General features: G+C 37.8%; 4 protein-coding genes across 6 annotated transcripts; 3 read left to right on the top strand and 1 right to left on the bottom strand.

Moving 5' to 3' along the window:
• Nucleotides 1–756: 756 nt before the first annotated feature.
• On the top strand, nt 757–3127 carry LOC109170411 (uncharacterized membrane protein At1g75140-like). Its single transcript, XM_019319521.1, has one exon. It carries the CDS (start codon nt 999–1001, stop codon nt 2949–2951), a length of 1953 nt encoding a protein of 650 aa, XP_019175066.1. The 5' UTR covers nt 757–998; the 3' UTR covers nt 2952–3127.
• LOC109170412 (COP9 signalosome complex subunit 4) lies at nt 3089–8172 on the bottom strand. Of its 2 annotated transcripts, none has more exons than XM_019319522.1 (14): nt 7823–7952; nt 7570–7721; nt 6889–6992; nt 6740–6800; nt 6396–6488; nt 6210–6310; nt 6013–6121; nt 5466–5510; nt 5209–5277; nt 5024–5115; nt 4851–4893; nt 3887–3946; nt 3586–3645; nt 3089–3377 (listed from the first exon to the last, which is right to left on the bottom strand). In XM_019319522.1, the coding sequence occupies exons 1-14, from the start codon at nt 7950–7952 to the stop codon at nt 3303–3305; spliced, it is 1194 nt and encodes a 397-aa protein (XP_019175067.1). In that variant the 3' UTR covers nt 3089–3302. The 2 variants fall into 2 exon arrangements, with proteins under 2 accessions (XP_019175067.1, XP_019175068.1); XM_019319523.1 differs by lacking the exon at nt 3089–3377 and adding an exon at nt 3447–3465 and having other exon boundaries at nt 3539–3645; nt 7823–8172.
• Nucleotides 8173–11241: 3069 nt separating this feature from the next.
• LOC109169938 (protein indeterminate-domain 2-like) lies at nt 11242–13515 on the top strand. 2 transcript variants are annotated; one of them, XM_019318854.1, is made up of 5 exons: nt 11242–11414; nt 11725–11847; nt 11925–12324; nt 12422–12573; nt 12712–13514. In XM_019318854.1, the coding sequence occupies exons 2-5, from the start codon at nt 11739–11741 to the stop codon at nt 13353–13355; spliced, it is 1305 nt and encodes a 434-aa protein (XP_019174399.1). In that variant the 5' UTR covers nt 11242–11414; nt 11725–11738; the 3' UTR covers nt 13356–13514. The 2 variants fall into 2 exon arrangements, with proteins under 2 accessions (XP_019174399.1, XP_019174397.1); XM_019318852.1 differs by lacking the exon at nt 11242–11414 and adding an exon at nt 11593–11627 and having other exon boundaries at nt 12712–13515.
• A 3897-nt stretch (nt 13516–17412) lies between these two features.
• Nucleotides 17413–19527, top strand: LOC109170285 (cytochrome P450 734A1). Its single transcript, XM_019319327.1, has 2 exons — nt 17413–18031; nt 18419–19527. Exons 1-2 carry the CDS (start codon nt 17531–17533, stop codon nt 19439–19441), a joined length of 1524 nt encoding a protein of 507 aa, XP_019174872.1. The 5' UTR covers nt 17413–17530; the 3' UTR covers nt 19442–19527.
• Nucleotides 19528–20029: the final 502 nt, after the last annotated feature.

A 20029-nucleotide genomic window follows, 5' to 3' on the forward strand; every position in this document is an offset into this window, starting at 1 on the left:
ATTTTACCTTTTTTTTTTCTTTTTTTTTTGGTATGACAAGTCAACACACGTCACTACTCTATAATATGCACTAAATATGTTAATAAATCCTGCGATATGTGATAGTCTGGAAAATGTTTTTAAAAAGATGTAAATCATATTGCATAATAAATTCGGGTATAATCCTCATGACATCTATATAGTAAAGTATGGATCGTTATGCTGTGCATCCGTATGCACCATGCATGGTGCATATGAATGCAAAAACGACGTCGTTTTATTAAAAACGCGCATCCCACTTAAAAAAAAAAAAACCAGTTTGGATTCCCCTTAACAGTATTATGTTGTTCATTCATTCTGAAATTTTAGTTCATAGACTCTGAAATTTTAGTTTATAGATTCTGGAATTTTTATTCATTGATTACAGATATTTAGACGTGAATCAAAACAGATTTTTTTTCATTCATGCTGGATATTTAGTTCATTCATTATGAATATTTAGTTCATTCATTATGAATTTTTAGTTTATTAATTCTGAAATTTTAGTTCATAGATTCTGAAATTTTAGTTCATTGATTTTAGAATTTTAGTTCAAATTATGCACAATATAATGTTGTTGCTGGAAATTGAAACTGATTTTTTTTAAGTGATACGCGCGTTTTTAATAAAACGACCTCATTTTTACATCCGTATGCACCATGCATGATGAAGATGCACAACATAATTTGCCGTAAAGTATTTATATCACATTTCAAAATGGGCAAGAGACAGCGGTCACTGACTCACCGCACAGCAGACATTGCTTGCTTGTGACACAACTCTGTCTCTGTCTATATTCTATTGCCCTAAATCCTATTCTCATTGTTCCAACACAAAAAATCTGTGTATATATAGTAGCCTGCTACTCGAGTCAGCCAAAAACGACATAATCCGACAACTAAAGTCAAGATCCGCGATTCCACCACCGCATTAGCGCAAAAGAGGTAGCTCTGACTGAACCAAGCAGCTGATCATCTCCGATGGCAGCCCATCAACAAGGCAAGTCTTTTATGTTCTATCTGATTATAACATGCAATTTGCTGCGCATCTGTTGGGTCTGCGCATCGGAGGCGCCGATTGTGATTGAGAAAGAGCGTACAAACGAGGAGAGATACAAATTAAGCGATGGTTTGGATGTATTAAACAGACACCAAAAACAGCTGGAGAAGCTTGAGGAGTTGGTGAAAGATCTTAGTGAATTGGTGGGTAGGTTAGAATCAAGAATCTCCCACTCCCAGTCCCCGAAAGGTGAAAGAGTGGATTCTAAGAAACCCAGTATTGGAAGGGAGGAATTGGGAAGAAAGAAGATGAAAAGTGATGAGCTTTCGGGGAAATTAAGGGAGGAAGGAGGGTTGGGGAAGAAGGGTGGGGCAGTGTCGGTTACAAAGTACACTGCTTTTTGGTCGGAGAGGTTTCAGTTTATGTCTGCCGTGAGATTGGAATCGGTTGCTACTTGCATTAACGTGTTGCCGTTTAGAGATTTTGAGGGGTTAAGCAAGTATGTTGCGGTTGGGGATGCAGAAGGGTGGGTGTTTGTGTTTTCAAGAAATGGAGATGTGGTGGTTAAGTTCAACACTTTGACAGATGCACCAATCACAGCTCTTACTTCATGGTTATCACATTACAGGAATGAAAGCTTTGTGGTTACTGGCCATCACAATGGGGCTCTTCTAAGGCATAGAGTGTGGGAGGTTGTGCAGAACGGAGATGAATGGGGTTCTCTGTCCATGGAAAATGTTGGGGAGTTAGCTTTACCAGAAACCGGGGAGGGTGCAGAAGGTATAGCTAGTTTGGAAGTGCATCATCTGGGGCGGAATAGGTTTGTCCTGTCAACAGATGTTAGCGGGAGGGTTAGAGTGTACTTGGAGAATGGGACGGTTTATGGATTGGCAGTGCCAAGAAGCAGGCCACTCGCGTTCTTGAAACAAAGGCTGTTGTTTCTGACAGAGACGGGTGCAGGGTCGTTGGACTTGAGGACGATGAGGATTAGGGAGTCTGAATGTGAGGGTTTAAACAGGTCTCTGGTTAAAAGCTATGTTTTTGATGCAGCTGAAAGATCAAAAGCATATGGGTTTACGTCGGATGGTGATTTGATTCATGTGTTGCTTTTAGGTGATATAATGAATTTCAAGTGCAGGCTGAGATCTAGGAAAAAGCTGGACACCACGGATGAGCCTCTGGCGTTTCAGGCAATCAAAGGGTATTTGCTCGTAGCTAACCGACATAAGGTTTGGCTGTATAATGTATCATCTCACCATTATGTTAGGTCTGCAGGGCCAAGGCTGGTGTTCTCTGCAGGCCTGGATGAGATCACTGCATTATTTCTCAATCACAATTCAACAGATTCAAACGAGGAGAGAACGACGGTTCCTCTTATAGCCAGTGACCGCGAAAAGCTTGTTATAATTGGTCTGGGGAGTGGGTATATTGGGATGTATCGTCCCAACCTTCCAGTTTTCAAGAATGAATTCAATACCATGCTATGGACAAGCCCTGTATTGTTGTTTATCCTCTTCCTACTTGGCGCCTGGCAGTTTTTCGCCTATAAAAAAGAAGCGTTTACCTCTTGGAGTCCAGACGATCCCTTCTTGTCCACATCAATTGCAGGTGAAGCATCATTAGGAGCCAGTCAGGGCGATGACGAAACTTTCTCAGTCCCAGATTCTTCAAGGAATACAGGTTTTATAGATCCAAGAAACAGTGATCTAAGAGGTCCTGCAGGTAGGTATGTCTCTCCAGCGACTCCCTTTATGTCTGCCACTTCTGAAACAAGTGCTAGACCATCTTTGATTGATTCCAATTTCATAACAGCTTCGCAGTTGAAATATAGGGGGTCAAATTTAGAAACCACTGCCTTTCCAAACAGGAGAGATAGCTTGTTTATAAACAGTCAAGTCGTGGACGATACCAATACTGTTAGATCAGAGCTGTGAATAAGTATGCACTGTAGTAGGAATAAAGGACTAGTTTTCTGTATCTTTTCACCTTTTTTTTTGGCTGTCCAAGTAATTACATGTAACAATCATGAAACCAATTTTCTACAGACTTAGTAGGGAATTACAAAACGATGTTTCTTGAAATAAATTGAATCATGAAAATTTCATTCAAAGCAACAGGGAGAATGTAGTGTAAGGGCGCCAATTTGCAGAACAAAAAATACATCCGCTATGAAGTTTGTTGAAAGTAGAGAATACAGACAACGCTACTGCAAGAGACTTGGGATGATTAGGGACGCCCTAAAGGGAGAGTTCCAATCAACAACAATCCGCAATATGGTTGAGCAATTATATGGGAATAGGTAGGCCCTTCTTTGCCATGCTATCAAGAACATCATTAAGAGATTGACACAATCCCACAATCTGCACAAATTTACAGAGGAAAGATTAGGGAAAGAATGCAATTATTTCCCATCAATCACTTTCTTTGCATGTAGAATATTAATACTAAAAGTGCAATGCAGGATCCTATAATAGGTATATTCTTGTATTCTCCTGAGGGTTTTTTAACCATAATGGTATAATTGAAATTCAAATGGCTATTTTGAGATGGAGGGACTAAATAGTTCACCTGTTGATCCCATTGTTGCAATTCCTCAGTATCATCCTCAAAATGTATAACAGCTTCAACCTGAACCCCAATATTAATAAATCAATTTTATCACAAAACACGTAATACATCAGAATGAGGTTGGACACTTCATTGCCCATTATGGACTGCATATAATGTAAGTTAACCTTGATTCAAACATATATTTTCCATAAGAAAAGTTCAGCAGTATCCTAGATGACTGGACTTTTAGCATCTATAATACAGTTAATACACAATAGCACTTTTAGCAATAATATTCCAATTAGATAATAATGTTTACCTGATCAATAGACCCTCTCATTCTATCTTCATAGATCATTCTTGATGCTATTTTCTCAGCCTGCAAAGGATGGAACATATTAACATGCTGAGTAAGATTATGAGCTTAATGCATCCAACATTCCAACTACCATGGTGTGTAATGTTTATGAGAGCAGAAAATCACAGTTGAATCACAATGAGCATAAATTTAAAATTTAGGATGAGAAAAAATGATTGTTTTTCTTTCTAGATTTACATTCAAATACTTGGGGATGTTTGGTTCATGGAAAATGTTTTCCAAACCTTGAAGTGAAGGAAAATGTTATTTTCTAGTGTTTGGTTCATGGAATTCATTTTCCATTGGAAAATGAATTCCTCAAATTTGAGGAAAACAAAATCCTTGGTTGGACCAAGGATTTTGTTTTCCATGGAATATGGGAAGAAAAAGTGAATAGATTGCCTATTTTACCCTTGCTTTCTTTTTTAATTATATTACTTTTATTAATTTGTAGGGGCATATAGGTCTTTATACTCATTATTCCTTACAATTCCAAATCTAACCAAACAATAGAATTAGTATTCCCGGTAATTCTTTTTCCACCAACCAAACAATGAAATTCATCTTCCTAGTAATTGTTTTTCCATGGAATTCCAATTCCACTTCCCTTAAAATATTTTCCGCGAACCAAACGAGCTCTTAATGTCAGGCTGCCGGCCATTATAAAGTTAAAACCATTTTTCAAAAGTAGTTTCTTAAATGCTACCCAATCATGTCACAGGAATATAATGACCAACATCATAGGAAAATTCTAGAGACAAATTTCTTTAGCAGAGCATCTTATCTGAAAAGGTAAAATAAGAGACCATGAGGATTGAGCTTGGCCTCCTCCATTGTAAACAAACTTGAAACATCTAACTACAAGCCAAGTAATGATGTTCTATAATTTAACAGAACTGTTTGAAGATAGTGACTAGTGTGGTACCTTTTGAGGAGGAATTCCCAACAGTGTGCCCAACTCATCAAAGCTGCCCAATAGATGAACAAGGACAAAGTTATTAGCAACATCCAAAGAGAAGTAACAAAGCAATAATAGGGAAACTGGAAACAACAAAGGGGAAATCTAAAAAATAATAGTATTATCCCTTTGACTCTTACCTTATATTTGTATAAAGTTTGCTAGCACTCAGTAGGTTATGCTCAATCATAGCACGATCCAGAACAGTAAAGTTATCTGGCAGAAGTGCTTGCTGTTGTAACAATTAGGTTACGAATTAGATTTTATGCACTTGAAATCATATAAATATAAATATTAATAGTAATTAAACCAAATAAAAGGAAACCTGGTGTGGTTTTAGTTCTTCAGCAAAAGCATCAATTTCAGGTTTTCTCAGAATTCTCTCTAGATAGACCTGAAAAGTGAAAAATGCATATTATGGCAACCAAGACTATTCTTGTGCTCCACTGACATGCTGAATACACGAATATACCAGTATTACTTAAGCAAATATTTCACTGGGATGAACAGTTTGAGTGTGTAGGAGGTAAAGCAGAATGTGGAATTTACGGAATTATGGAATCAAAACAAGCAGGAGCATACCTTCTGCAAGATTGGATAAATTTTCAACTTTGAGCAGCGCTCATCCTGAGGAATGATAAAGAAAAAATTAGCCAGATTCCAGAATGTTACAAAATAAAATCCATGTACCAGTCCAAAAATGATGTTCTTAGCACTCAATGCAGGGTTTCAAAAAATATAATGCATGGATTAGAGGAATGATAAAGAAAAAATTAGCCAGATTCCAGAATGTTACAAAATAAATTCCATGTACCAGTCCAAAAATGATGTTCATAGCACTCGATGCAGGGTTTCAAAAAATAGAATGCATGGATTCAGGTGACTGCATGAAGACTAGAAACATGCAATTAGTAACACAAGTTAGGACTGAGTGCAGCAGTACTGCATCATGAAGGATCTATAGAAGAAGATACACACAACCTTTATTCAAGCTACAATATGAAGAAAGTTCCAAACAAAACTAAGTTCTAGTTTTAGCACAAGATTATTTGCCTACCTAACATATAAGAAACATAATGCTTTAAGAATACAGAAAATAAATAAATAAAGTTAATGGTTTTGTGTTTACTTTATACAATGTGGCAAGTACACGGGAACGTTGAGGGCCAGCTGCAGCCAAAATTGTGCATGTGACAGCAGCAGCTAGAGCTTGCTCAAGAGCAGCTTCATCAATTTCTCTGTCATAAGAAAAGATCAATCAGGAAACATAGAAAAAATGCTTTCAGATTACAATTATTTATTTATCTACTAAGATAAGAAACCCACTCATCTCCAATTTGTCGCTTCTCAATCTGTGAGATGTCATAATAACGCAAAGCAGCTTCCAAAAATTTCCTCTTCAAATCTAATATCCTAGCATAGCATACCTGGTAATGACAAAGCATTTGCAATGTTTCAACAAATTGATGACAAATCCAAATGAATAAGAAATAGTTTCTCTGGAATAAGGACCTTGTACTGCAAATTCAATACTTCATTTTTACTGTTGCTAACTAAAAAAGATGCCTTGTTTATAAAAGCTTCAGCATTGACAGCATCATCATCCTGGCAAACAAGAATCCGTGAGCATTAGAAATTTGGAACTCAAGAAAATGTATGATGATGAAATATAAACGACCATCACACAACTGCATCTGCATGTTTTCTTTGCTATTGTTCCATAAACTGATATAATTATTCCTAACTTCTTATCAATGGGAATTTGATAGATGAATTTAAATCCCCAACCCTCCTGGTGTATTCTCAGAAGAGGCCATGGAGTACATATTTAAGGGAAAAGAGCAAGAAAAAAATACCTCAAGATATAAACGTGCAATTTGGACACATTTTGAAAGCCTGAAATTGTCATCAACAACTCTAGAAGCAAACATAAACATAAATATTAGGGTCCCAATTCTGAAAAAATTTAATAATAAAAATTCAAAGATAAAATCCTGGCACAAACCTCATTCCAGATTCTAGATCAATGCCACTGAGCATCTGGGCTGCTTTAGACCACTGTTGTTCGGACTCATACAGTTCTGCTAGTTTCTCTCTAATAATCAACACCTAAATCCAGCAAACCTATTTTAGCAGCACTTTACAATAGAGAAACCAACAGGTGCAACAACAACCAAAAAAAAAATGCAGAAAAGCAGAAGATAACTTGTTCATGAAAAAATGAAGACAATGAATAAGATACCACTTACTATGCTCCTAACAAGTTGAGTGTGAGCAAATAGTTTCTGAGAGTTCACTTTGTAGCTATCAGCTATACAAATCAAACCACATTTTTTGCACATTACCAATTTCTCTAAATTACAAACTTTTACAGTCCATCAAATTCAATAAAATAAACACACAATTATGGTGGACAGTAGCAGCAACAAAACACCAAACCATCAACTATACATCCACATAATGAGTTGCATTTGACAAAAGGTTTCTACTACATGTACTCAGTGAGTATACAATAACAAATATAGCTATAATTAATGCGTCATTGGAAATTTTTTAAATGAAACTGAATAATATGCAATTACTGATGAGGAGTATAAGAATTACTGACAGTACTAATAAAAATGATAGCTATAATTAATGCCTCTTTGGAAATTGTTTAAATGAAACAGCGTATCTAAAAGCTAACCTGCTCTTCAAAGGAAACAACTCTAGGCTGAATCTGGTTGAGTGTATAATGTGCAATTTCCTTCTGAAACTCCGGCTCCAACTTCCCCAGTTCCTGTGCAAACGTATGTACAAGCTGACGCGATACCACCAGCGGGACATCATCGGATAGCACTGCAAAGTCAAATTAATTTGCAGGAGGTATAAATTAACTTTCCAAAATTTTAGACCACCAAAAAATAAAAGCTTAAAATAGTGAGTATAGTGAATGTAACTGTGATCAATGAAGCGCTTGGCCTGTACGATGTCATTTGAGGCAAGCACGGTGGAGAGAATGTGCTTGTACTGTTCGATTTTCTGACGCTGGTCGCTGATCGCTGAGGCACTAGCGAATGCACTATCCATTTTAGGTTTTAGTTCACCCGGTCTGAATTTGAGCCCTAATTTCCAGCGGTGACGACGATTCTTCTTCCACCGGACTCGATTGCGACTTACGTAAAGCTCTTGGGGATCATATAGTGCATACAACAATTGATAGAATCGTTGTCGATGAAGATTCGATTATGAAAATTTCACTCCTTATAAATGTGAAAAAAATATGAAAGTTAAGAACATTTTTTTTTTTGAAAAGGCATAAGTGATTGTATTTCATCATTGTGATGGGCGGGGTAGAAGTGGGCGATTTATTGGGCTTGCAACTTCAGCCCAACTATCCGCAACTTGTATTCTCTTTCTTCTTTTTAATCTTCTATACTTATTCGGCCCAACTTTACTTATACAAAACATAAAAGGAAAAAGTGTCAAATTGGCCCCCGAAGTCGAGTGGATAGTGCAATTGGATCCCCTAAATGAAAAAAGTTTCATTTAAGCCCCTAAATCTGTAAAATTGTTCAATTAAGTTCAAGTTAACTTATTTATCAGGTTAAATGTATACGGTGTTGACACGTGTTCTTGTTTTATTGTTGACACGTCCTATAGCATACTTATACACAAATAAATCAAATCATAAGAATTTGTGGTGTCCACTAAATAACGATTTAAGTGGCTAATGAAAAGGTTGCTCATACTTATGCATCCGTGAGGCCTGAGCGTTTTCGAATGCAAGGAGTCGTCTAACCGAACACAAAGGTACCATCAACACCCCCCCCCCCCCCCCCCCCCCGGATTGTTGTTGTTGCAATAAAGACGCTCGCATAACTATATGTATAACTCTATATCAAGAGAAGAAATTGAAAATTCAACGATCTTGAGTAGATTGTGACCAGGGACGGAGGTAAGTGTATGTTTAGGGGGGCCTTGGCCCCCCTCCCCCACCCCAAAATTTTTTAATATTATATATGTATTAAATTTTTTTAAAAAAATATTATATAGAATTTTAAAATTTTGTTGTTTTTTCAAAATATTTGGCCCCCCTCCACTTAATTAATCTTACAGGTAAAGTTATAAATTTTTTCATCTTCTCAACTTTTTCAGTTCTCTCCTATTTCAAATTATGTATTCCATATATTGTTGACTCACATTCAAATTAAATTTCATTTAACCTACTTACTAGTTTCTCTGCGTAGAACCATGCATATATGCGGCATATACGTTATAATAAGATAATTTGTCATTAACAAAATCTATGCATATTTTTCAAGTTATTTTTTATTTTTTATTTTTTATTTTTATTTATAACTACTTGTTTGGTTAATTTTTGTTTCATATTCTATTGTTTATCTTAAATAATTGTTTTGTTTGATTCTAAATCATGGATATCAAGTGCATTTGTTTGATTAATTATGTAAATTTGTGGTTGTGTGATAAATTTTGTATTTAATTTAAAATGCATAATAATGTAACAATTGTGTAGTATATGTATTTGAGAAAACAATTGCTATTATGTTATGTTGTGAAGAGGGTTTTTCAAGAAATAATCAATAGTCTTTTAAAACATGCGTGAATGTTTTCATTCTTTCAACCGTACAATGCAAAGTAATGTGCATTGAAAAGCATATTGCAAAATAATTTAATATAGATTCAATTATAAATAATTTATTATAAACTTTATTGAATTTGTAATGTAATAATTATTTTGAGATATGTTAACGAGATATCAATGTATTTAATTTAGTACTTCAATCGTAGTTCGGCCCCCCGCATTGTTCCGTCCTGGCTCCGTCCTTGATTGTGACGAAAATAGATCTAAACGAATTTGGTCAAATCCCGTGCAAGGTACGTGTATATAGCATATATGAAAAAAAAATAAGTGAGAATGTGATGTTTCGAGGAAGATAAGACACGATGTGCAAGAATCGGAGATGAACAAGCTTAATTAGTAGACCTAAAACAAAAATTCTAGCTTAAAGAAAAAAACCCCAAAACATTTTTGGGTTCAATTTGATAAAAATAGAAAATTAGATGGGTTTGAAAAAGAACTTGTTGAGATTGCTAGAATCCGCAATTGCAACAAGGTTTTTTTGTTTTTTTTTTTTAATGAAATTTAATTTGGTAGATTTGAAATTTCTTAAATATTTTAAAAATTTTGTTGAACACAGACCACAGTTAAAATTCTGGCATCATTTCTAATCTAGAGTTGTATGTCTCAGGTTATAAATGCCGGCTGCAAGTCGTCGATCTGGGATGATCAACATCTCCAAAGTAATGGTGTGGTGGAAAGCTTTAATACTTGCTTGCTACCTAATAAGAGAGATAAATCGCATTAGAAAAATTCTATGCAAGGGACTTGATCAAGAGAATGTTAGCAAGAATTGAACTCGTGACTTTTCAGTTAGTTTAACAGCTCTTCAGTTTTCAGCTCCGAGCTTATAGCTTTTTAGCTTTCAGCTTTTAGCTTATAACTTTTCAGCTAAAGTTTGCCAAACAGAGCTTTTGAGTAAAGTTTAAGGGCCTATTTTTTCTAATCTTCTACATATTAAATATTTGTATTGATTTTTTTTTTTTTTTTTAAACAAACCAAGCACTAAATATATTAAGAAACCATAACGTTTATACACAAGGGGACAAAAATAAAAAGATGAATAGAGTCAAAACACTCAATTCCGTCCTCCCCTACATTCCGAAGCGCATTGAATGTTCAACTAAATATTTGTGGATTATGATCAAGGGACAAAAAAAAAAAAAAAAAAAACGTATCATTAAATACAGCTGGTTTCCAGTATTTTGAAAAATACAACAAGTTTCAAGTTCCCTTTTTAGTCCACGTGAATGAATCCGCATTCTCACTATTTGACACCAATTTTGTCCTTTCACCCCCCCCCCTCCCCCCCCCCCACCATCCTTATTCTTCCGCCGCACACGACGGCGGAGTGGCATTCCTGTTATTTCCCCCAAATCCGTGCCCCTCATCGAAGCCCTTCAAAGTGTAACGTATGCTGGTTTTGCTATCTGCTCGACACCAAGGGTAAAGCCATGCAAGTTTTTCCCCTGATTTCCCGTAAAGCCCTTACATCAGCAAAGACCACCTCGGACAGGTGTCTTTTAAGGTCCACGATCATGCAACGTGGACGGCCGGATGCTGCCACGTCCGTACCTTGGAAATTAAACGAAGGAGCGCAGCTGAAATGGAGTCACCTTGAGTCACTAACCGGGGTTGATGGTTAAAGGCTTCGGCTTTAACCCAACTGTGGTTAGTCTCTCTATATAAAGCCTCGTCTCTTTCAAACTCTCCATCCTCACTATCCCAGCTATCTCAGATATATCAACATAGCAGACATATAAACACTCCTCCAGTTCTCAGTTCTATGCTGAGATTAGATTGTTCTAGCTTCTTTCAGTTCACCATCAACTAACTTTTCAGTCAGAGAAAACAAGAAAACAATAGCTCCCAACACCTTACGAGGAAGCGTTTTTCCTGCTCCAAAAAGAGTTTCTTACTTTTCTGTTCTTTGGGTTTTCTCAAACTTTTACTGTGCTTATCTTCTACAAAAAAAAAAAAAAAAAAAAAAAAAAAAAAAAAAAAAAGAAGCTAGCTTCTTGGTTCTCAAAGAATTTTTTTTTTTTTTGGCTGAGTTCATAGTAAATATATACAATTTTTTTTGTAACCTTGTGGTCTAGTGGCACGAAGTGACTCTCCAGACGGTATTGACTCTTTGTGTTTATAGAGTCAGTAGTACTCAAACAAAAACAAAAATAGCATTTTAAGGTTTGAAATTTTGTATTTTCTTGGAATAAACAGGTAAAAAGGTGGGAATGGAGGATCCAAGACAAATGACTACCGTTTTACCTGGAGAAGAATCTGCTCAGCTTAGTGAGCAGACGGTGAAACCTAAGAGGAAGAGAAGCACGCCGGGAATGCCTGGTAAGTTCAATCATACATCATTTTTTTTTGTTTGTTTGGAGGAATTAATGAAATATAATATGTGTGGTTTATTATAGATGCAGAGGTGGAGGTGATAGCATTGTCGCCGAAGTCGCTGCTAGAAACGAACAGGTACGTGTGCGACGTGTGCGGCAAGGGGTTCCAGAGGGAGCAAAATCTGCAGCTCCACCGCCGCGGCCACAACCTGCCGTGGAAGCTGAAGCAGCGGGGACCGGAGGAGGTGGTTAAGAGGAGGGTGTACGTGTGCCCGGAGACGACGTGCTCGCGTCACCACCCGTCCAAAGCTCTGGGGGATCTCTCCGGCATCAAAAAACACTTCTGCAGAAAACACGGACATCGGACATTCAAGTGCGAGAAATGCAACAAAATGTACGCTGTCCAGTGCGACTGGAAAGCCCACATGAAAACATGTGGCACCCGCGACTACATTTGTGACTGTGGAGCGTTATTCGCTAGGTATATAAATTCTCATTATTCATTGATTAATTTTAATTTCAAATTTTCAATAATAAAGATAATAAATAATTCTTGGTGCCATTTTTCATTGATGCAGGAAGGACAGCTTCATAGCGCACAAGAGGGTATGTTATGCGTCTCAGGCATTGACGGTGACGGCGCCGTCAGCGAGTCCCCCGCCGCAACCTCCAACGCCGTCAATGGCGGTGCTGTCTCCAACCCTCTCCCTCCACTCCATTCAGAGCTTTGGTGAGGGAATTGAATTTAAAAAAAAAAAAAAAAACGTTGAAAGCTTTACGAGTTGACTCACTCAATCACTTATAGAACAAAAAAATACTGAGTTTTCACTGTTTTCTTGATTAATTCAAGAAATCTTATTGGTTTCAGAGTTGCCAGAGGATAGGGTGATGGGCGGAGCCAATTATAAGGAGAGAACCCAGGCGCCCTCTTCATCTTTTGGTCTTGTTATTGGGGATAACGGTGAGGAGGATTTCAGTAGCGTTTTCCGGCTGTCGTTGCGGTCAGGGAATGAAGAGGAAGCAACGCCGGCCTGCGCCGCCATTATGGAGCGGCCGGTGCCTCTTTTGCTATCAACTCCTCCACCTGTCTATCACGCAAGCAATCCGCCGGTGCTGTCAGCGACGGCATTGCTTCAGAAGGCAGCGGAAATGGGCTCGTCGTTTTCCAGTGGCGGCTCATTCTTTGCAGGCTACGGGCTGACCATGCCTGCCACACCCGCACAGTGGGGCATGCATGCAAATGCTCCTGAGCTTGCGCTTGAGCTCGCCCTCCGGCCTGCCAGTGCGGCGGCCACTGCCTTCGCAGGCTCCGTCTTCAGCAGCCACCGCCAAACGCTTGATTTTCTCGGCAGCAATCTTCCAACACTCGACTTTCTCGGAGAGGCCAACCAATCTTCTTCTTCCTCGCTGCTGAGCTCAACGAGTTATGCAACCCAGTTTGGCATGGCTTCATCATCTTCATTTGGTGGAGCCCTGGGTGACCCGTGGGACGGCCATGCAGACAAGAACTGAAGCCTATCTCGGTTCCTCTAACAATCTGCTGTCATCACCTCTAACAATCTGCTGTCATCACCTCCAGCCTATTGGGTCGAGTGGCGTCAATATTAATCTGAAAAAAATACTAATTAAGAATAAAGTATTTAATACTTATCAAATAAAATGTAATACTTTTAAATCAAAAAGTAAAAGTATTATATTTATATATATATAATTAATAAGTTAAACATTTCATTTTGACCTGTCTCGTCTTACTGATAAGGATTTGTGAGACGGTGGCAAATTGAGTCGAGTCAATATTAAAATGTAATGCTTGTACTGAAAAATGTAATACTAATTAAGAATAAAGTATTTAATATTTATCAAATAAAATGTAATACTTTAAATCAAAATGTAAAAAAGTATTATATATTTTTATATATAATTAATAAGTTAAACATTTCATCTTGACCCGTCTCGTCTTACTGATAAGGATTCGTGAGATGGTATCACACAAGTTTTTACTTCCCACGAGTGCTTACTGTATTGCAAGGAAACCCATTACGGTATCACACAACTTAAGAGAAGAACATGACATTTCCCATTTCCTTTTTGAGTGTTATATTGCATAATTTAATGAATTAATTCAGCTTAATCACACAAGGCATTTAAGAGTAATGTTATCTATCCCCCTCCGATCCAATCCCCTATATATCCTTAGATGACATTTTTAATTAGACAATTAACTTTCTTTTTAACTAATGATTGGATCATTTAAGCCATAACTCATAAGCACTAATGATTTTAAGTTATATCATGAGAGGAAATATTAGGAAACAAATTTTGAGGAGAAAATATCATTATCCTAATCTTAATTCCTGTAATTCATGGTTGCTTTGCGTGATGAACTGCATGAATATGGATGCATTAATGAGTGTCATTCAGTGGACAGCTTGGAAGTCAAAGATGCTTGCAGGATTGAATGTAGCATTTTTTAAAGCTTGTTAAAGAATATGCCAAGTGTGATCTCAATTAATAAATAAATTATATATATATATATATATATATATATATATATATATATATATATTTTACATTGAAATTTTTATTAATTACAATATTTCAAATTTTAAAGATTATAAGAATTTACTAAAGAAAACAAGTGAACATTAATTTACTCAATTAATAATAAAGACACTTAAATCTCAAATTCAAATATTCTTTTTGAAAGATAAATCCTAGCTAAGTTAAAATATGGTAATTGGCTAGTATCATACTCCGCCTCTAATGAATTTTTATGGGGCAAGTGGACATAAGAAACCCAAACTCAATCCCTTTTTGCATTAAACTTCCTTAGTTCAAAACTTATTTCATCTTTAAATTAATTTGTAATTCATACTTAAATGCGCATACAACTATAAATAAAGTAGTATTTATTCATTTTAAAATAGAGTTAATTACCGATTTGGTCTCTCGACTATGAGGATTTCACAAATTTGGTCATCGACTATCAAAAGTTTTCAATTTAGTCCCCCGATTATGCTTCTTTTACACGAAATGGTCCTCAGTTTAATTTTCTGGTCAAACTACAAGGGTAAATTTGGAATTTTAAAAAATCATCTCCAACCCTTTGCCGGAAAAATTTCTCCACTATTTGCCACCAAACGCCATACCCAGAGAAGGAAAAATTCTCCATCCCTCATGAAGAACATAATGTCCAAGTCTCCCCAAACTATTTCCCATGAGGACTCACCGGAAAAGGCCCAAGGGAAAACATTCCAAATCCAGCCACCAACTCCCCTCACTGTGAAAAATAGAAAGCCATAAAAGGAAGACCATGGTATCGTCAAGTGTTCTACGTACCATCGGAATCCACACAGCGACCGGAGACGCACAACTTTCAGCGGGTTAGCAACAGAAAGAGACCCACACACCATGTCGCCTGAGAAAAACTCTCCGGTGAACTTGAGGAAGACAACTATCTTACTAACCATAATACCCTCCACTCCATCTCTTATTCTTCATGACCTTCATCTCCATTGCCTTCTCCGAAGATGCCGCTGTCATGTCCAAGCTCCTCGCCGCCCTCTCTCCGGCTCCTTTCGGCTGGTCCTCGCACCATTCTTCACTTGGACCAACGTGAACTACGACAAACATGTCTACCGGCAACGACGTCTCCATCAACCTCGACTCTAAGTCCATCTCCAGCACCCTCCCTTCGACATCACCCAACTTTCTAATCTACAAACTATTTCTGTCCAGAAAAACTCCCTCATCGGAACCTTGTCGTCGTTCGCCAACATGTCAAACCTCCAGGAGCTCTACCTGGACAACAACCAGTTCAGCTCAGTTCCCCCAAGATTTCCTCTTCGGTCTACCCAAGTTGCAGACTTTCAGCATCTGAAAATGGAAATCTAGGCCCTTGGCAAATCCGTACTTACTTGACTGAAGATGATTTTTTAAAATTTCAAATTTACCCTTGTAGTTTGACCAGAAAATTAAACTGAGGACCATTTCGTGTAAAGGAAGCATAGTCGGGGGACTAAATTGAAAACTTTTGATAATCGAAGACCAAATTGGTGAAATCCTCATAGTCGAGGGATCAAATCGGTAAGAGAAAATTTAATTTTGGTTCACTGTCTATTGGAGTTGTTTTAATTGTAACACTTGACTTTCAAAAATGTTAATTTAGTACCTTGACTATGCAATTTCTATCAATTTTGGTCACGCCGGCCAAATTGTCGGCCAAATCTCACCGGAAAAATTTAATAGATCAAATAACGAGGATATTTTAGTCATTTCACTCACCACCCCTTTCTTCTCCGATGAGCTTCTATCTATTTCCGGCGAGAATTTCTTCTCCCATAAGATTATTTCCATTTCCAATAAGAAATCGAACCTGTAACAAGGTTTATCAACTAATAATATAAATCAACAATAATATTGTGTATGTTGTGCACTCCCAATTTCAAAACGTCGCATATAAATCAAATCCAAAGACCTCTTTCTGTATTCCTTCTGCATCGACGACCTGAAATTATTGAGGGCAATTGAAATTATTGGTTGACCAATTGACCAGCTCTACCTGATTCGGCGACAAAAAGAGCCCAACAAATATTTTGCAAAACAGAGCATGTTCGTGTGTAGTGCTAGTATATATCTTCTTTCGACGACAAAAAGATGAGTAGGAGCGGTTGAAGGATTCATGGAGACCTTCGATTGCGGCGCGTAATTCGCGAAGAAGAGGCAGTATTCGTTGGGGAATGTGATCGGATAGGGTTTAGGGTTTGGCCGGTAATGTGATGTGATCGGAAGCTCATCGGAGAAGAAATGGGTGAGATTTGGCCGGCGTGACTAAAATTGATAGAAATTGCATAGTCAAGGTACTAAATTAACATTTTTGAAAGTCAAGTGTTGCAATTAAAACAACTCCAATAATCAGTGGATCAAAATTGAAATTTTCTCAATCGGTAATTAACTCTTTTAAAATATGCTCAACTAAAAATATGTTAACCAAATTGAACTCATGATTTTAGGTACGATATTCATTATAATACTACTAGTTTAATTTTTATTTTTTTACATCGAATAGGAAGGGGTATACCTCAAGAGGAAAATTCGTTCCTGTCACTATGATCCCAGCTGACCAAGCCCAACAAAAATGTTTAATGCCCCTCGTACTTAGCGTAGTTGTTCTTATATGACTTAATATCACAAGTGAAGGTACCAATGTGAGGGAAAAAAGGTTTAGATAATGAAAGGTGTGTATTGGATCTATGTGCACACATAATCAAATTAGAGTCTAACTGGTGAGCTGATTGTTCGATATAAGGTCCTATAAGTTTAAAATTAGTATGCCCATATTGTAATCACCTACTAGGACTATGTGGTCTAATGGTACCCGGATTGGACTTTCATTTGGAAGATTATGAGTTCGAGCCTCAGTGAAAGCGTTGTCATGAAAATATATGAACACATATTACAATGTAATAGAACCAGTAACTTTCAAAAAAAAAAAAATTGTAATCACCTAAATACTTGTTTGTTATTAAATTATAGGAAATAAAAGGCAGAGCTGCAATAAATCAGTTTTCAACGCTGCGAATCGGATCACGCACGCACTGGGCCCCTCCGTTTCCATCATCGTCTTCTTCCATGAAAACGAAACCAAACCTTCTTTCCATCATCACTGTGCTGTTCACGTTTTCACCATGGATTTGACGGCGATCACGCTCGTGTCGCTGCTACTATTCCTCCTCTTCTTCATCACCAAGTCCATTTACTCCCTCCTGTGGGTCCCGCTAAGCATTCAGCGTCACTTCAGGAGGCAAGGTATAGGCGGCCCCGCCTACCGTCCAATCTACGGAAACACGGCGGAGTCCCGGCGGAAGATGATCGCCGACGCGGAGGCAAAGCCGATCTCTTCCATTAACCACGATGTACTTCACCGGGTGGCTCCGCACTACTACAACTGGTCAACGATCTACGGGAAGAACTTCCTGTATTGGTTCGGGCCGGTCCCCAGGCTGGCAGTTGCTGAACCGGGCTTAGTCAAACAGATCTTGCTAAACACTGATGGGTCGTTTGAGAAGACTAAGTTCAACCCTCTCTCTAAGCTGCTGCTGGGAGAGGGCCTTGTTGGGCTTTCCGGCGACAAGTGGGCTCTCCACCGTAGGATCACTACCCGGGCATTTAATTTGGAATATGTTAAGGTATTTTTTTTTTAGAAAAAATATTATGTATACTCTCAATTTTTCAAGCTCAATAAAATAATTAATGTACCAACTAGGACAAAGTTCTAAGTTTAAAATCGATCTATTGACATTGTAAGTTTGTGTTCTTTTGTCACCTAAAGTTAGAATGCTAACTTCACTTAGAGTGCACTAATTATGTCTTTTTTGTAAATCAAGGAATTAATGTAACAAATCTGGGTCTGATTTAGTTTATACTAGTGTTGCAAAAATCGCGCTTAGGCGCTAGGTGGTCAGTCTTCTAGGCGCTCTAGGTGTTCTAGGCTGTCCCCAGGTGCCTAGAGGGACCTAGCTATTTTTTCAACATTGGTATATACTAATGGATCGTTCATTATATTATATAAACAGGGGTGGGTTCCAGAAATGGTAGCTACTACGAGGGAGTTATTAGAGAAGTGGGAAGAAGAAAGAGGAGAAAGAAATGAGTTTGAGGTTGAGATGCACAGGGAAATGCATAACCTCTCAGCTGAAGTGATTTCCAGAACAGCTTTTGGGAGCAGTTTTGAAGAGGGGAAACGCATATTTGAGCTCCAAGAACTGCAGGTGAACCTGGTTTTGCAGGCGATCCGAAGCGTGTATATCCCGGGGTTCAGATTCTTGCCTACCAGGAAGAACAGGACGAGGTGGAAACTGGAGAATGAAACTCGAGAAGCAATAAGGAGGCTGATTAGGAAAACTTCAGAGAATGGAAATAGTCTGCTTTCGCTGTTGATGTCCCCGTATAAGAATCAGGATGGTGAAGATGAGAGATTGGATACAGAGGAGATAATAAACGAGTGCAAAACATTCTATTTTGCAGGAAAAGAAACAACTGCAAATGTTTTGACCTGGGCTTTCCTGCTTCTGGCTTTACATCAAGAATGGCAGGAAAAAGCTAGAGAAGAAGTTGCCCAGACCTGCAGAAATAAGCCACCCACTGCAGAAAATTTACCAGATTTCAAAACTGTAAGTATGATCATAAATGAGAGTCTGAGACTTTATCCACCGGCAGTGATGTTGATGAGGCAAACGTCCAAGAATGTTAAGCTAGGGATGTTAGAGATTCCTGCAAACACACAGTTTTACTTGGCTATGATTGCCATCCATCACGACCCAGAAATATGGGGGGAAGATTCACACGAATTCAACCCGATGAGATTTGCAGAGTCGTCGTCTCAGAAGCATCCTGCTTCTTTGTTTCCATTTGGTTTAGGTCCCAGAATCTGCGTTGGCCAAAACCTTGCTCTCGTGGAGGCTAAGATTGTCCTGGCCATGATCATCCAACGCTACTCTTTTGTTGTTTCTCCGTCGTATGTTCATGCCCCCATGCAGTCCATGACCTTGCAGCCTCAGTATGGCGCACAAATCCTCTTTACTAGGTTGTCAATTTGAGGATAGACTTCCTTCAAAACTTCACTGTTGCCCTATGTTACTAAAACTTATATTTAATTATAATTGTATAATCACTCTGGTTTGCTGAAATTATCTTATTGGACCTTTTTTATTTTGAAAGGAAAGACTAGAACTTTATTAAATCAAGTGTACGAGACAAATAGGAACGGGAGAAAATCACACAGAGGGATCAGTTTGAGAACGAGCAGCTCTAGTTAAAGCCTGGGCAAGCTTATTCACTGATCTATAAATGAAACTAACTGACACTACTTCAAAGTGTCTTCGAAAATCCTTGCATTCATTGATAACGCAGCCGGCATTGATAAGTCCACTGGAGATCCATTAAAAAGATTACACACCGTCTGACAGTCAGATAGCACCCTTATCCGCTTATAACCTTCATATTTTGCTCAAGACAATGCTTCTTATTGGACTTTGATTAACCAAAACATAATATTTATCCCCAAATTGTAAACTACAGTAGAAATATATAATATTAAGAAGATCTTAAATTATTAGGTAAACATAATATTTACCCCCAAATTGTAAATTACAATAGAAGTATATCATATTAGGAAGATCTTAAAT

Source organism: Ipomoea nil, unplaced genomic scaffold (assembly GCF_001879475.1).
Source record: "Ipomoea nil cultivar Tokyo-kokei standard unplaced genomic scaffold, Asagao_1.1 scaffold3321, whole genome shotgun sequence".
Taxonomy (NCBI): domain Eukaryota; kingdom Viridiplantae; phylum Streptophyta; class Magnoliopsida; order Solanales; family Convolvulaceae; genus Ipomoea; species Ipomoea nil.

What these genes read in the sequence shown, in the direction of transcription:
- LOC109170411 (XM_019319521.1), top strand. Translation starts at nt 999, where the DNA reads ATGGCAGCCCATCAACAAGGCAAGTCTTTTATGTTCTATCTGATTATA.
- LOC109169938 (XM_019318854.1), top strand. Translation starts at nt 11,739, where the DNA reads ATGGAGGATCCAAGACAAATGACTACCGTTTTACCTGGAGAAGAATCT. An exon ending in TGTGGAGCGTTATTCGCTAG is followed by an intron (nt 12,325 to 12,421) that starts GTATATAAATTC and finishes TCATTGATGCAG; the next exon opens with GAAGGACAGCTTCATAGCGC. An exon ending in CCACTCCATTCAGAGCTTTG is followed by an intron (nt 12,574 to 12,711) that starts GTGAGGGAATTG and finishes TATTGGTTTCAG; the next exon opens with AGTTGCCAGAGGATAGGGTG.
- LOC109170285 (XM_019319327.1), top strand. Translation starts at nt 17,531, where the DNA reads ATGGATTTGACGGCGATCACGCTCGTGTCGCTGCTACTATTCCTCCTC. An exon ending in TTAATTTGGAATATGTTAAG is followed by an intron (nt 18,032 to 18,418) that starts GTATTTTTTTTT and finishes TTATATAAACAG; the next exon opens with GGGTGGGTTCCAGAAATGGT.
- LOC109170412 (XM_019319522.1), bottom strand. Translation starts at nt 7,952, where the DNA reads ATGGATAGTGCATTCGCTAGTGCCTCAGCGATCAGCGACCAGCGTCAG. An exon ending in GATCTAGAATCTGGAATGAG is followed by an intron (nt 6,801 to 6,888) that starts GTTTGTGCCAGG and finishes GTTTGCTTCTAG; the next exon opens with AGTTGTTGATGACAATTTCA. An exon ending in AAACTTTATACAAATATAAG is followed by an intron (nt 4,894 to 5,023) that starts GTAAGAGTCAAA and finishes TCTATTGGGCAG; the next exon opens with CTTTGATGAGTTGGGCACAC.